Raw genomic sequence first — 15,185 nt, 5'->3', positions numbered from 1 at the left:
TATGTGTTTGTCCTTCAACACACCGTTACCCCCCCCCACCCACCTTGTACGCCATTTAAACAATTAACACTGACGAATGGCTCTCCCAGCTGGCTGCAGCAACCCGCACTCTGCTGTCTCTCTTCCATTCCCCAGGGCTTTGCTCTTCTTTTTTTTTCTTCCACCCCCCCCCCCTCTTTTTTTTCACAAGGAAACTTGCTCCCCTTCTCTCGTCACCAAAAGGTTTCCCATCTGCTTCCGATTACCTTTGGCTGCAGTTGGTGAGCTGCCAGCCATCTGGGCTCGTGTGGCGTCTCCGTTCGCTCTTCTCTCCCCCCAGACGGCTTTCAGGGAAGGAGGGAGGGAAGGAAGGGGAGGGAAAGGACTGACATTTCAAGGAGTGAGGAGTATAGGTGTTTAGCTGACGCTGCAATGTCAAGAAGCAAAACTGAGAGACCAGGCTAGCAGTTATTTTTCACATGTATCCACGACCCATGTAGATAAATGGTAATGGTTTTATTTCATTTGAACGGGCATCAGATTACAATTGAATGCATCACATAATCAGTTCACAGTTCCACATGTCCAAAAGGAGTAGGAAGAAGCAAAGCTTATTAAATCCTACCCCTCCATCTGGTACTTTTACAATCACTAACTGTTACATTTGTTCACTTCCTGCTTTCTTAATTTAATTTAATTTAATTTAATTTAATTTAATTTAATTTAATTTAATTTAATTTAATTTAATTTAATTTAATTTAATTTAATTTAATTTAATTTAATTTAATTTAATTTTGTATCTTATTTTATCTTATTTTATCTTACTTTATCTTATTTTATCTTATTTTATTTTATTTTATTTAGGGGCGGCACGGCGGTCTAGTGGTTGGCGCGCAGACCTCACAGCTAGGAGGACTAGGGTTCGATTCCACCCTCATCCATCTCTGTGTGGAGTTTGCATGTTCTCCCCGTGCATGCGTGGGTTTTCTCCGGGTACTCCGGTTTCCTCCCACATTCCAAAAACATGCTAGGTTAATTAGCGACTCCAAATTGTCCATAGGTATGAATGTGAGTGTGAATGGTTGTTTGTCTATATGTGCCCTGTGATTGGCTGGCCACCAGTCCAGGGTGTACACCGCCTCTCGCCTGAAGACAGCTGGGATAGGCTCCAGCATTTCCTTGTGAGGAAAAAGCGGTAGAAAATGAATGAATGAATAATTTAATTTAATTTAATTTAATTTAATTTAATTTAATTTAATTTAATTTAATTTAATTTAATTTAATTTAATTTAATTTAATTTAATTTAATTTAATTTTTTATTATTTATTATTTATATCTCATTTATATCTTTTAAAGTGGACTATTATGTTCATTTCTCAGCCCTTGGTATTGAATTGTGGACTCCTATAGAGCAGCTACACGCAATAACTAGCACAGAAAGCTTTCTCGATCTTCCAGCTCTTCCATGATTTGAAGATCAGTGATAAAAATGTGGCGGCACGGCAGTCTAGCCTTTAGCGTGCAGACCTCACAGCTAGGAGACCAGGGTTCGATTCCACCCTCGGCCATCTCTGTGTGGAGTTTGCATGTCCTCCCCGTGCATGCGTGGGTTTTCTCCGCGACCCTCGTGAGGAAAATGGCAGAAAATGAATGAATGAATGTTCGTGTTATTAGCTTAGCCTGCAAATGTTCGCTGGCGTTTGACTGACGATCACACTGTGAGCCACGAAAAAAAACAAACTCACCATCATGCCTTTGTTCTACAAATGCCATATTAAAGCTTTTCAACGTGCTACCCTTCAAGGACTTTTTTTGCGGCATGTGTTGGCAGTTAAGTTTCACACGAGAGACATTTTGTCTTTTGTTGTTTTTGTTTTGAAGGAAAATGGGAGGACCGCGCTGCCCCCGACACCGCATGAAAGGATCGCTGCGTGCTGAAATAGTGCGAGGCATAGGCTTTTTGTGATCAGCATTGAAAGGCATTTATAGGCGTATGCCGATCATGTGATTTTGGTTTTTTTTACAGAAATCAGCTGATACTTATAGATGGCCGATCTATAGGAGCATCCGTGGTACAATCGTGATCACATGACATTTTTATATGATTGGACGGTGAGATTCGACGAATTGGACTCCTGAATCGAATCGTCGAATAGTTAGATATTCTAAGTTTCGACTGGAAATCGACCATGAAGTGACCATGAGGTTCTTGGTCACCCTTCTGATCCCTCCCCCGAATACTCAGTGTAGACGGCCGGACAGTTCTCAGCAGCATCCTAGTGGTGAAGAACTTCTTCTGTCCTCATTAGAACCTTCAAAGCAGCTGAATTTTATTTTTGTACCCTTACCCAGATTTGCGGGCTGCACGGTGGTCGTTAATTTAATTTAATTTAATTTAATTTAATTTAATTTAATTTAATTTAATTTAATTTAATTTAATTTAATTTAATTTAATTTAATTTAATTTAATTTAATTTAATTTTACAGTCAGTAACTGTAACATTTGTTCACTTCCTGCTTTCCTAATTTAATTTAATTTAATTTAATTTAATTTGCTTTTACAGTCAGTAACTGTAACATTTGTTCACTTCCTGCTTTCCCAATTTAATTTAATTTAATTTAATTTAATTTAATTTAATTTAATTTAATTTAATTTAATTTAATTTAATTTAATTTAATTTAATTTAATTTAGGGGCGGCACACCCAGTGGTTAACGCAGCTAACCTCACAGCTCGGAGACAAGTGTTCAATTCCACCCTCGGCCATCTCTGTGTGGAATTTGCATGCTCTCTCCGGGTACTCCGGTTTCCTCCCACATTCCAAAAACATGCTAGGTTAATTGGCGACTCCAAATTGTCCATAGGTATGAATGTGAGTGTGAATGGTTGTTTGTCTATATGTGCCCTGGGATTGGCTGGCCACCAGTGCAGGGTGTACCCCGCCTCTCGCCCGAAGTTAGCTGGGATAGGCTCCAGCCTTCTGCCTTAAAAGGCAGCAGCTGTACCATTACACCAACAGGTAAATATTTGAAGTCTGCCATTTTGTTCTTATACTGCTGCAAAAATCCCAACAAGCGTGGTGTCAGATTACTCATCTTTTTTCCCCCCGCCTCTCACCCGAAGACAGCTGGGATAGGCTCCAGCACCCCCGCGACCCTCGTGAGGATAAGCGGTAGAAAATGAATGAATGATGAATGAATGAAGACGTTAAGAACTGTGATTGAACCGGTGCCTTCTGCCTTAAAAGGCAGCAGCTGTACCATTACACCAACAGGTAAATTGTTGAAGTCCGCCATTTTGTTCTTATACTGCTGCAAAAATCTCAATCTCAACGAGCGTGGTGTCAGATTACTCATCTTTTTTTCCCCCGCCTCTCGCCCGAAGACAGCTGGGATAGGCTCCAGCACCCTCACGACTCTCGTAAGGATAAGCTGTAGAAAATGAATGAATGAATAACAAATTAATAGAATATTTAAGATCAGACATTAAGAGCTGGGATTGAACTGGTGTCTTCTGCCTTAAAAGGCAGCAGCTGTACCATTACAACAACAAGTAAATATTTGAAGTCCGCCATTTTGTTCTTATACTGCTGCAAAAATCTCAATCTCAACGAGCGTGGTGTCAGATTACTCATCTTTTTTTCCCCCGCCTCTCGCCTGAAGACAGCTGGGATAGGCTCCAGCACCCTCATGACTCTCGTAAGGATAAGCTGTAGAAAATGAATGAATGAATAGCAAATTAATAGAATATTTAAGATCAGACATTAAGAGCTGGGATTGAACTGGTGTCTTCTGCCTTAAAAGGCAGCAGTTGTACCATTACACCAACAGGTAAATATTTTAAGTCCGCTATTTTGTTCTTATACTGCTGCAAAAATCTCAATCTCAACGAGCGTGGTGTCAGATTACTCATCTTTTTTTCCCCCGCCTCTCGCCCGAAGACAGCTGGGATAGGCTCCAGCACCCCCGCGACCCTCGTGAGGATAAGCGGTAGAAAATGAATGAATGATGAATGAATGAAGACGTTAAGAACTGTGATTGAACCGGTGCCTTCTGCCTTAAAAGGCAGCAGCTGTACCATTACACCAACAGGTAAATTGTTGAAGTCTGCCATTTTGTTCTTATACTGCTGCAAAAATCTCAATCTCAACGAGCGTGGTGTCAGATTACTCATCTTTTTTTCCCCCGCCTCTCGCCCGAAGACAGCTGGGATAGGCTCCAGCACCCTCACGACTCTCGTAAGGATAAGCTGTAGAAAATGAATGAATGAATAACAAGTTAATAAAATATTTAAGATCAGACATTAAGAGCTGGGATTGAACTGGTGTCTTCTGCCTTAAAAGGCAGCAGCTGTACCATTACACCAACAAGTAAATATTTGAAGTCCGCCATTTTGTTCTTATACTGCTGTAAAAATCTCAATCTCAACGAGCGTGGTGTCAGATTACTCATCTTTTTTTCCCCCGCCTCTCGCCCGAAGACAGCTGGGATAGGCTCCAGCACCCCCACGACCCTCGTTTTAGAGGTGTCTCAGTACAGCAAGCACTATCGTGACCCTTCTAGTGTCACCAAAGTACTTTTATTACGAACCAAACAACATAAAAAAAACAGCGTTCCTTTCCATGTCTCAGCCAAAACCACTACCCCCCCCCCCCGATTGTCCCGCAGATCTGAAGAATTTTCACATATTTTTCTTCAAAATCAACTCTGATGTTTCACAGCCCCAGAGTGAATTAGCAGGTCATTTGAAACCATACCTCACAAGGCAAGGCGCAGTAAATGCGATCGACTCATTGGAAGACATACTACTCGTCGTGTGCCTTATTTATAAAGCATTACAGTAATTGTACAAGTAATTGCCGTTTAATTCCTACATGTGAAAGCTCAAGTTGCCGGTATCATGCTTCATGGCATTTAAGTGTGCAGCTTTGCGGCCATTCAACTTAACATTCCAAGCCATACATCATGATAATGACCCCTCCGACAGTTACGTATATGCATGGCTTTTAACTCCACACCGTATATTTAAATGACGTAGTCAACAGCGTGACATCCCATTACTCAGGCTGTGATGTCATTCTCTGTAGCTTAACTTTCATACATTTCACATTACATTTGAACACTTCGCAATTCAGAATCTGGATTGTGGGAGAAGGTCGGAGTACCCGAAGAAAACCCTTTTAAGCATTGAAGAGAACATGCAAAACTCCACTTGGCTGTTGCGGGACTGTTAGGTGCAGATTCTGGAAGATCTAGAAAGCTTTCTGTGCGGATAATCATGTGTAGCTGCTCTATAGGAGTCCGCAAATCAATATAAATGGCCAAAAATGAACATAATAGGTCCCCTTTAACACATGGCTGACTCATTCATTCGTTCATTTTCTACCGCTTTTTACCGCTTTGCTGGAGCCTATCCCAGCTGTCTTTGGGCGAGAGGCAGGGTACACCCTGGACTGGTGGCCAGCTAATCGCAGGGCACATATATAGACAAACAACCATTCACACTCACATTCATACCTATGGACAATTTGGAGTGGCCAATTAACCTAGCATGTTTTTGGAATGTGGGAGGAAACCGGAGTACCCGGAGAAAACCCACGCATACAAAGGGAGAACATGCAAACACAGAGATGGCCGAGGGTGGAATTGAACTCGTGTCTCCGAGCTGTGAGGCCTGCGTGCTAACCACTCATCCGCCGTGCATCCCCAACCTTGTTATGCATCTTCAAAATGAACCAAATAACATGAGAGTCATCACACAGCAACTTAACACCCAAATTGTATACTGTACAAACACTATATTCATTCATTCATTTTCTACCACTTTTCCTCACGAGGGTCGCGGGGGTGCTGGAGCCTATCCCAGCTGGTTTCGGGCAAGAGGCGGGGTACACCCCTGGACTGGTGGCCAGCCAATCGCAGGGCACATATAGACAAACAACCATTCACACTCACATTCATACCTATGGACAATTTGGAGTCGCCAATTAACCTAGCATGTTTTTGGAATGTGGGAGGAAACCGGAGTACCCCGAGAATACACAAGGAGAACATGAAAACTCCACACAGAGATGGCCGAGGGTGGAATTGAACTCGGGTCTCCGAGTTGTGAGGCCTGCGTGCTAACCACTCGAACACCGTGCAGCCAAGAAAGAACAAATTCAGGTGTATTTTTGAGTCAATGGAACGGTCCACTTTAAAAGATAAAAAAAAAAAAATGACACTTTTTCCGGCCTGTTATCTTCTAAAAACGGCGAATTAGCCTACTAACTGACGACAGGTGAATAAACACTACACCTTTGTACTTTGGCAGCGGGTCTGTCTGTACTCTTCTCAGAACCATACAAGTTCCACCTTTGGTGTTGATGACTTTTTTATGATTGTATTACAACTTAACATTTCCCCCCTCGTTCAAACACAAATTAGTGTCAAATATTCCCGTATAGCAGTCAAAAAGTGCCAGAATCTCGGCCAAATTATGAGCCGCACAGTCAAGCATTCAGCCTGCAAGTCAGTCAGTCAGTCAGTCAGTCAGCCATGCAACCAACAGCCAGCATAGCGGTGATGGCAACCTGCTGCTCTTCTCAAATTGGCTCATTTTCCCCTCTAGATCTCTGACATAATACCCACTTAAGTCCCTGTTTGGGCATTAAGCACACAGCTTTTTTTTACAACATCAATGCTTCCTTTGTGTTTGAACTCTTTCCGGCTTAAGGAGTGAGGCCCCCCCGGGGGGCCTCGGATTTGAACTTGCTGTTGTCTTTGACCATCAGAGTGAAAGCCCAAAGACTACATTGATTAGCTGCAAGACAATGAAATAGAAGGTGGCCCTTCTCTTGGTGTTAAGATCTGGGTTTATGTACAAATGTACAAATACTGCAATACTTTTTCCCTTATATGCAATTTCTCTCATGTAGTCAACTTTTTCCTCGACAGGTCTACTGAGACGAGTCCGGTTCTACATTTGCTTCCGAGCTGGTTCCCTCGCATCTATGAAGCCTTCTCCCGGATTCATCGTCATTACTTGCTGAGAGAGAGAGAAAAGCCGCTATGACTGTCTCCACGCTTCCTCACGCCATGGCCCATCGGATCTGCTAGGCGAGGGGGGGGGACGCCGCAGAGGCCAGGAGACATGTTGGGACAGAGGCCCGAGGACCAGTGCACTGAATTCTGTTACTTTAGCGACTACCGTAGTAGCCATGGAAACGCTACGGAGGACTGCTCTGATCTGCACAGTCGTCGTTGTCATGGGTGTCGCAGGAGTTCACAGGGATGAGTTCTCTCAGTCACAAGGTGAGATGGGGATGGTCGTCGGTTGGGTCAGCCCAAACATGAACCCCCGCCTGGGAGGTTACATGTAGGGATCGACCGATATGGGTTTTTTTGGGACCGATGCCGATACCTATTTTTTCCATCACCCTTAGTGGATGGATGATTTTGCTTGAGCCGATATTTGTGGCCGATACTGCTTTTGATGCCGATGGCCGATGTTGCTTGGGCCGATATTTGTGGCCGATACTGTTTTTGATGCTGATGGCCGATGTTGCTTGGGCCGATATTTGTGGCCGATACTGCTTTTGATGCCGATGGCCGATATTTGTGGCCAATACTGCTTTTGATGCCGATGGCCAATATTTGTGGCTGATACTGCTTTTGATGCCGATGGCCGATTTTGCTTGGGCTGATATTTGTGGCCGATACTGTTTTTGATGCTGATGGACGATTTTGCTAGGGCCGATACTGCTTTTGATGCCAATGGCCGATTTTGCTTGGTCCGATATTTGTGGCCGATACTGCTTTTGATGCCGATGGCCGATTTTGCTTAGGCCGATATTTGTGGCCGATACTGCTTATGATGCCGATGGCCGATTTTGCTTGGGCTGATATTTGTGGCTGATACTGCTTTTGCTTCCTCAATTTATATGTACAGGTCTCAAGTTTAAATTAGGGATCGACCGATATGTTTTTTTTTCGGGCCGATGCCGATACCGATTTTTTTCCATCACCCTTAGCCGATGGCCGATTTTGCTTGGGCCGATATTTGTGGCCGATACTGCTTTTGATGTCGATGGCCGATTTTGCTTGGTCCGATATTTGTGGCCGATACTGCTTTTGATGCCGATGGCCGATTTTGCTTAGGCCGATATTTGTGGCCAATACTGCTTATGATGCCGATGGCCGATTTTGCTTGGGCCGATATTTGTGGCTGATACTGCTTTTGATGCCGATGGCCGATTTTGCTTGGGCTGATATTTGTGGCCGATACTGCTTATGATGCAGATGACCGATTTTGCTTGGGCTGATATTTGTGGCCGATACTGTTTTTGATGCCGATGGCCGATTTTGCTTGGGCCGATATTTGTGGCTGATACTGCTTTTGATGCCAATGGCCAATTTTGCTTGGGCTGATATTTGCGGCCGATACTGCTTTTGATGCCGATGGCCAATATTTGTGGCCGATACTGCTTTTGATGCCGATGGCCGATTTTGCTTGGGCCGATATTTGTGGCCGATACTGTTTTTGATGCTGATGGACGATTTTGCTCGGGCCAATACTGCTTTTGATGCCGATGGCCGATATTTGTGGCCGATACTGATTTTGCTTTGGCCGATATTTGTGGCCGATACTGCTTTTGATGCCAATGGCCGATTTTGCTTGTACCCCGCCTCTCGCCCAAAGACAGCTGGGATAGGCTCCAGCACCCTCCGCTACCCTCGTGAGGAAAGGCGTTAGAAAATGAATGAATGAATGAATGTTTAAACAGGGGCGGCACGGCGGTCGAGTGGTTAGCGCACAGACCTCACCATTAGAAGACCAGGGTTCAATTCCACCCTCTGTGCCATCTGTGTGTGGAGCATTGCAGGGTTTCCTCCCACATTCCAAGAACATGCTAGGTTAACTGGCGACTCCAAATTGTCCATAGGTATGAATGTAAATCGGCCGATACCGATTCAAGGAAAAAACGCAAATATCGGCCCTACATATCGGCCGGCCGATGTATCGGTCGATCCTTAGTTACATCCTGCCGACCTTTGTGTGTTCATGTATTTTACACTAAATGTGCTGCAAACCGATCACATTGCTCAACTTTTCAAACCATACTAGGTCCAAGAACATCTACTGTGCTTCAGGTTGGGTAGTTCCCTTTGAAACGATCCCCAACACGGTACAGATGACCTAATGTGAGCGCGCTCCTTGAAAATAAATAACACTTGATCGAGCAGCTCATGCAAACCACAGAGCTGCCTGTCTTAAATTAGGCTACACTTGAAACTCAACCCCCCACCCCTGCACGCCCCACAAATCATGCTTTTGTGGAACCTTGGATCTTACCATACAGGATCCATGCCTCTCTGTGCCTTTCTTGTATACGCACTGAGGCTAGAAGGGCTACAATCCCCTACGGCAACGACATAAATCCCCTTAGTGTCTGTCTCGTCATTCCGAACAAGGATGCGATTGTGTATTTCCTAAACCTGACCTCTGACCCCGTCGCCCCTCTCCAACAGATGTGAATGTAATAAGTGTCTGAGGCACATTTAGGGCTACAACTTATGTTCTCCATTTAGGCTTTGGCTTGTTAGCTTCTGTCACTAGTGAACAATGGCAATTGAAGAGAGAGGATTTGGGAGCTGATCAAATGATTCAGAAATGATTCAGATAGACTCTTTTATTGCAAATGTTGATCCAAAATAGTACAACATCAATATCAATCTAGCAGGAGGATTTAGAGGAATAGGAGTCAGCCATGTGCTGCACGGTGGAGGAGTGGTTAGCGCACAGACCTCACAGCTAGGAGACCAGGGTTCAATTCCACCCTCGGCCATCTCTGTGTGGAACATGCTAGGTTAATTAGCGACTCCAAATTGTCCATAGGTATGAATGTGAGTGTGAATGGTTGTTTGTCTATATGTGCCCTGTGATTGGCTGGCCACCAGTCCAGGGTGTACCCCGCCTCTCGCCCCAAGACAGCTGGGATAGGCTCCAGCACCCCCGTGACCCTCATGAGGATAAGCGGTAGAAAATGAATAAATGACATACAGGCTGCACGGTGTAAAGTGGTTGGTGCACAGATCCGAGTTCGATTCCATCCTCGGCTATCTCTGTGTGGAGTTTGCATGTTCTCCCCGTGCATGCGTGGGTTTTCTCCGGGTACTCCGGTTTCCTCCCACATTCCAAAAACATGCTAGGTTAATTAGCGACTCCAAATTGTCCATAGGTATGAATGTGAGTGTGAATGGTTGTTTGTCTATATGTGCCCTGTGATTGGCTGGCCACCAGTCCAGGGTGTACCCCGCCTCTCGCCCGAAGACAGCTGGGATAGGCTCCAGCACCCCCGCGAACCCTCATTTTTGACCACTTATATTGACTCCTATATAGCAGCTCCACATGATTATCCGCACAGAAAGCTTTCTAGATCATCCAGAATCTGTACCTATCCCAGCTGTTTTTCCTCGGATTTCCAAAATGGTCTGTTTTAATTTATTCCACCCATGGCCCATCTCCGGGCATGAACACTTCGCTGTCATTGGTCCGACTCAACTTGTACGACTAGCAGCTTGTACCGGGACATGCCCATATAAGGAGATGTTAGAATAAACTCTCAGAAACCAAGCGCTGAGAGCCATCCCAAACTTTTTTCAGGGCTCATTATCGGAAACTTTGGCATCGTTTAACACAAAAACACAAGAATAAATCTCCTACAAAAGCTATATTTTTAATTATTTTATAGGTATATTTGATGCCAGATATGTTTGTTTTCAAGCCAATACCGATTCTTACAGCTCAAGACCGATACTGATACCGATTATCAATGGTGTTATATCTGTTCTTTTGAAAATTTAGATTCAATTGTAGTTTGTGTACACATGGAGGTGAGAATGACAGATTGCTTTGCAAACATTTTGGACTTAACAAATGTCGCAGCGATAGGAACAAGCCCCGGGCGTCGCAGCGATGCTGGCATTTCTATGTTTTTTTTTTTTTCCCCCTCATTTCGGAATGTTTGCAGAGCATTCGGCGAAATAAGTAACAGTTTACAAAAAGGTAAACAAAATGACTGTGAGTTCATGAGGAACGAACTTAACTCACCTTGTTAGTTCATCACAAGTTCCTCAGTAACTACTGTATTATTGTGTACTTTACCGTAAAATGAGACCGTGACGAGTCCCGCGCGATCAACGCTCAGGGGAAGTTACGTTTCGCAGCACGTCGCAGAAAAAGGAACGCTTGATTTGCTCACATAAACGCACCAAGAGCACAGTATGGGTATTTTTTTTCAGTGATTATTGGAGTTATTTATTATAAATAGCAGCATCACAGGGTCTAATGTTGTCCAGAGAATATGGTTTATTTTCCGAGTGTCTGTGTGTTGATGTAGGGACATGAGAGGACTAATATGGCTTTCAGCAAGAGGTTGGGCTTTAGTTTGCTTTGGAACAAGAAAAATAATGTAATTCATACCCTACATTGTATACATACTGTAATGTCCAGTTTTACGTTAGGACAAGTGCATGTTGAGAAAAGGGTATAGTTATTCATTTATTATCAGTTTTCACTGTATCTTCCTCTCGTGAATTGTTTCAAAAAGAGGTTTTTGGTGTGAGGTCTGTTGACCTCATGATCCTCATGTAGGGAGGACCATTTTTCCATCCAAAGTCAAGTATTTCCTTCCTCTTCTGATAGGAGAAACTTGGGTGATTCCGTCAGGTTCAAACTCCTGTGACACTTTTTAAAAAAACACAGAAATACAGAAATACATAAGAGACAGACAACAATATTCAAAGTTACTCGCAGCGAAGAGAGTTCAACCACATACCCGGGGTCCCTACTATTTGTTTGTCTATGTATGCTTGTATATGTGAGAGTGATTACTTTTATTATTTTATGAGTTCTTATCGGGCGGCACGGCGGTCTTGTGGTTAGTGCGCAGACCTCACAGCTAGGAGACCAGGTTCAATTCCACCCTCAGGCGTCTCTGTGTGGAGTTTGCATGTTCTCCCCGTGCATGCGTGAGTTTTCTCCGGGTACTCCGGTTTCCTCCCACATTCCAAAAACATGCTAGGTTAATTAGCCACTCCAAATTGTCCATAGGTATGAATGTGAGTGTGAATGGTTGTTTGTCTATATGTGCCCTGTGATTACCCCGCCTCTCGCCCGAAGACAGCTGGGATAGGCTCCAGCACCCCCGCGAACCTCATGAGGATAAGCAGTAGAAAATGAATGAATGAGTTCTTATTTTGACACATTCTTGCAGGATAAACATGAACATCTGCAAGGGTTTTCTGTTGACGCATCCAGGCACCTCCAGGACCTGGGGGGTCGCTGGGGGTCTCTGATCAGGGTCACAGGAACATTTCTTCTTCAGCGCATTCAAACACTTTCTGTTGTCTAAGCCAGGGGTCTCAAACTACAATTTACCTGGGGGCCACTAGAGCTAGGGTCTGGGCAGGGCTGGGCCGCATCAGGTTTTCCAAAAAAAAACAAAAAAAAAAAACGCATTTATTAAAAACAGAAAAATATACAAACTTTTTCACTGCTTTGGTTCCGATTTTCTACAATAAAAGCTCTGATAAAACATTCCACTGTTCTCAAATATCTTACTTTTTATTTTTCTGCACAAAATAAGATGAAAAATAAATAAACAAATCAAGAATAAAGAAAATCAATCAATCAGTAATAAATAAATATAATAATAATAATAAAACGGCAAATAATAAAAACTTAAGAAAGCACATATAGTTGGTGGGTAGACAAATGATTTTTTTCAGATTAAAATGAACAAAGCATTATTAGAGCCCTGTAGACATGACAAAACACGACTATAGTCACATTTATACTCTTTTTATTTACAACATATTGCGCAACTGCAGGGTCTTGAGACACATGCTAACTCGCAAACTAGAGAGCTAGCCACCTAAACGGTAGCCTTCAAGTTATTTCCTTTAAACTTAAATAGCCAAAAACTTACCACTTCCACACGGATAGGGAGGATAACTATTAACAGTTATTTAACCTTTAACATGAACATTAATCAAACGTGATCATTTTTTCTGGGTACATGATACCATACAGCATCCGTATCAAACTTGCGCGGGAACGCAGTAACATTAAACTTTCATATCAAGGCGGGGGCCTCAAACTAGTGGCCACGTGTTTGAGACCCCTGGTCTAAGCAAATGGATATAAGGGTGATAACTAATACTATATTCATTCTATTTGCATGTTGTTCTAACAGATGCCCTTCCACTTATAGATGAAATTACTTAAATTTAGCATTTAGGCCCAAATTAACTGGCATGTGCAACCGTTCCAGGTGAGGTCAAAGACTTTGTATACCAACACTACGCTTCTACGGTCAAATCTGTTCAAAATTGTGGTCAAAAAGGGTTTATTTGTTCTGCAAAATGCACCGCAGCCGCCCTAAAATACTCTTGCAAAAACAACAGCAGATGTGACTACTGTCGCTGTTTTTGTAAATGGATGCAATGAAGTCGGGGGGGGGGGGGTCTTACTCGGGGATCATGTGCAAGCCATCAATATATAAACATCAGCGCTGTCATCACTGTTTAACCACGCATGTTAATGTCTTGTCTCCTACTAAATGTTTGAATGCGATAAAGACACGGCGGCGGTGGTGTTCTGGAAAAAATTAAACAAACACCGCCCCGATGGTTACGCTCATGCTCGGACCATCTGGTGTGGATCTGTCGCTACAGGAATCAAAGCAACACAGACACTGTCATTTTAATGAGACCCTTTTATAGCGTTAAATGTAAAAAGTCTTTTAAATTCACGTGTGTTTGTTGCCATGTTCATTGTTATTTTGTTTATGACTGACTGAATGTGTTTTTTTGTCATTACTGTTGCCTTAATTCTATGTGAGGTCTCATTAATGTCCCTTATTCCAAAAACATGCTAGGTTAATTAGCCACTCCAAATTGTCCATAGGTATGAATGTGAGTGTGAATGGTTGTTTGTCTATATGTGCCCTGTGATTGGCTGGCCACCAGTCCAGGGTGTACCCCGCCTCTCGCCTGATAACAGCTGGGATAGGCTCCAGCACCCCCACGACAGTATCACTCGGATACTGTGAACATCCAGCAGCAACACAACATTTTGGCATGACTACTATTTTGATGAAAAATATACTGAACCAGGGCTGCACAGCTAGGAGACCAGGGTTCAATTCCACCCTCGGCCATCTCTGTGTGGAGTTTGCATGTTCTCCCCGTGCATGCGTGGGTTTTCTCCGGGTACTCGGGTTTCCTCCCACATTCCAAAAACATGCTAGGTTAATTAGCCACTCCAAATTGTCCATAGGTATGAATGTGAGTGTGAATGGTTGTTTGTCTATATGTGCCCTGTGATTGGCCGGCCACTAGTCCAGGGTGGGACAGCTGGGATAGGCTCCAGCACCCCCCGCGACGGTAGAAATTGAACGAATGAGTCAGCCATGTGTGAAAGGGGACCTATTATGTTCATTTTCGGCCCTTTATATTGCAAATGTTGATCCAAAATCCAAGTACAAGGTCAATATCAATCTAGCAGGAGGATCTAGAGGAATAGGAGTCAGCCATGTGCTGCACGGCGGATGAGTGGTTAGCGCACAGATCTCACAGCTAGGAGACCAGGGTTCAATTCCACCCTCGGCCATCTCTGTGTGGAGTTTGCATGTTCTCCCCGTGCATGCGTGGGTTTTCTCCGGGTACTCCGGTTTCCTCCCACATTCCAAAAACATGCTAGGTTAATTAGCCACTCCAAATTGTCCATAGGTATGAATGTGAGTGTGAATGGTTGTTTGTCTATATGTGCCCTGTGATTGGCCGGCCACTAGTCCAGGGTGGGACAGCTGGGATAGGCTCCAGCACCCCCCGCAACGGTAGAAATTGAACGAATGAGTCAGCCATGTGTGAAAGGGGACCTATTATGTTCATTTTCGGCCCTTTATATTGCAAATGTTTTATTGCAAATGTTGATCCAAAATCCAAGTACAACGTCAGTATCAATCTAGCAGGAGGATCTAGAGGAATAGGAGTCAGCCATGTCCTGCACGGCGGACGAGTGGTTAGCGCACAGATCTCACAGCTAGGAGACCAGGGTTCAATTCCACCCTCGGCCATCTCTGTGTGGAGTTTGCATGTTCTCGCCGTGCATTGCACAGTGGTTGAAAATCACTATGTTTGATTCATTTTAATTTGATGTC

The 15,185-nt window shown here is 43.7% G+C and overlaps 1 protein-coding gene across 1 annotated transcript in view; it reads left to right on the top strand.

The window, feature by feature from the left end:
- The first annotated feature begins 6,959 nt into the window (after window positions 1–6,959).
- adamts10 (ADAM metallopeptidase with thrombospondin type 1 motif, 10) overlaps window positions 6,960–15,185 on the top strand; it is a 51,884-nt gene continuing 43,658 nt past the window's right edge. Inside the window, exon 1 of the mRNA XM_058072326.2 lies at window positions 6,960–7,272. Within this exon, the coding sequence (XP_057928309.2) occupies window positions 7,179–7,272 (94 nt within the window). The 5' untranslated portion in view covers window positions 6,960–7,178. The remainder of the gene's footprint in view (window positions 7,273–15,185) is intronic.

Source organism: Doryrhamphus excisus, linkage group LG4 (genome assembly GCF_037039965.1).
Source record: "Doryrhamphus excisus strain RoL-2023G ecotype Guam linkage group LG4, RoL_Dexc_Guam_v1.1, whole genome shotgun sequence".
Taxonomy (NCBI): domain Eukaryota; kingdom Metazoa; phylum Chordata; class Actinopteri; order Syngnathiformes; family Syngnathidae; genus Doryrhamphus; species Doryrhamphus excisus.
Note: the sequence above shows the minus strand (reverse complement) of the source record. Positions and strands in the feature narration are given on the sequence as shown.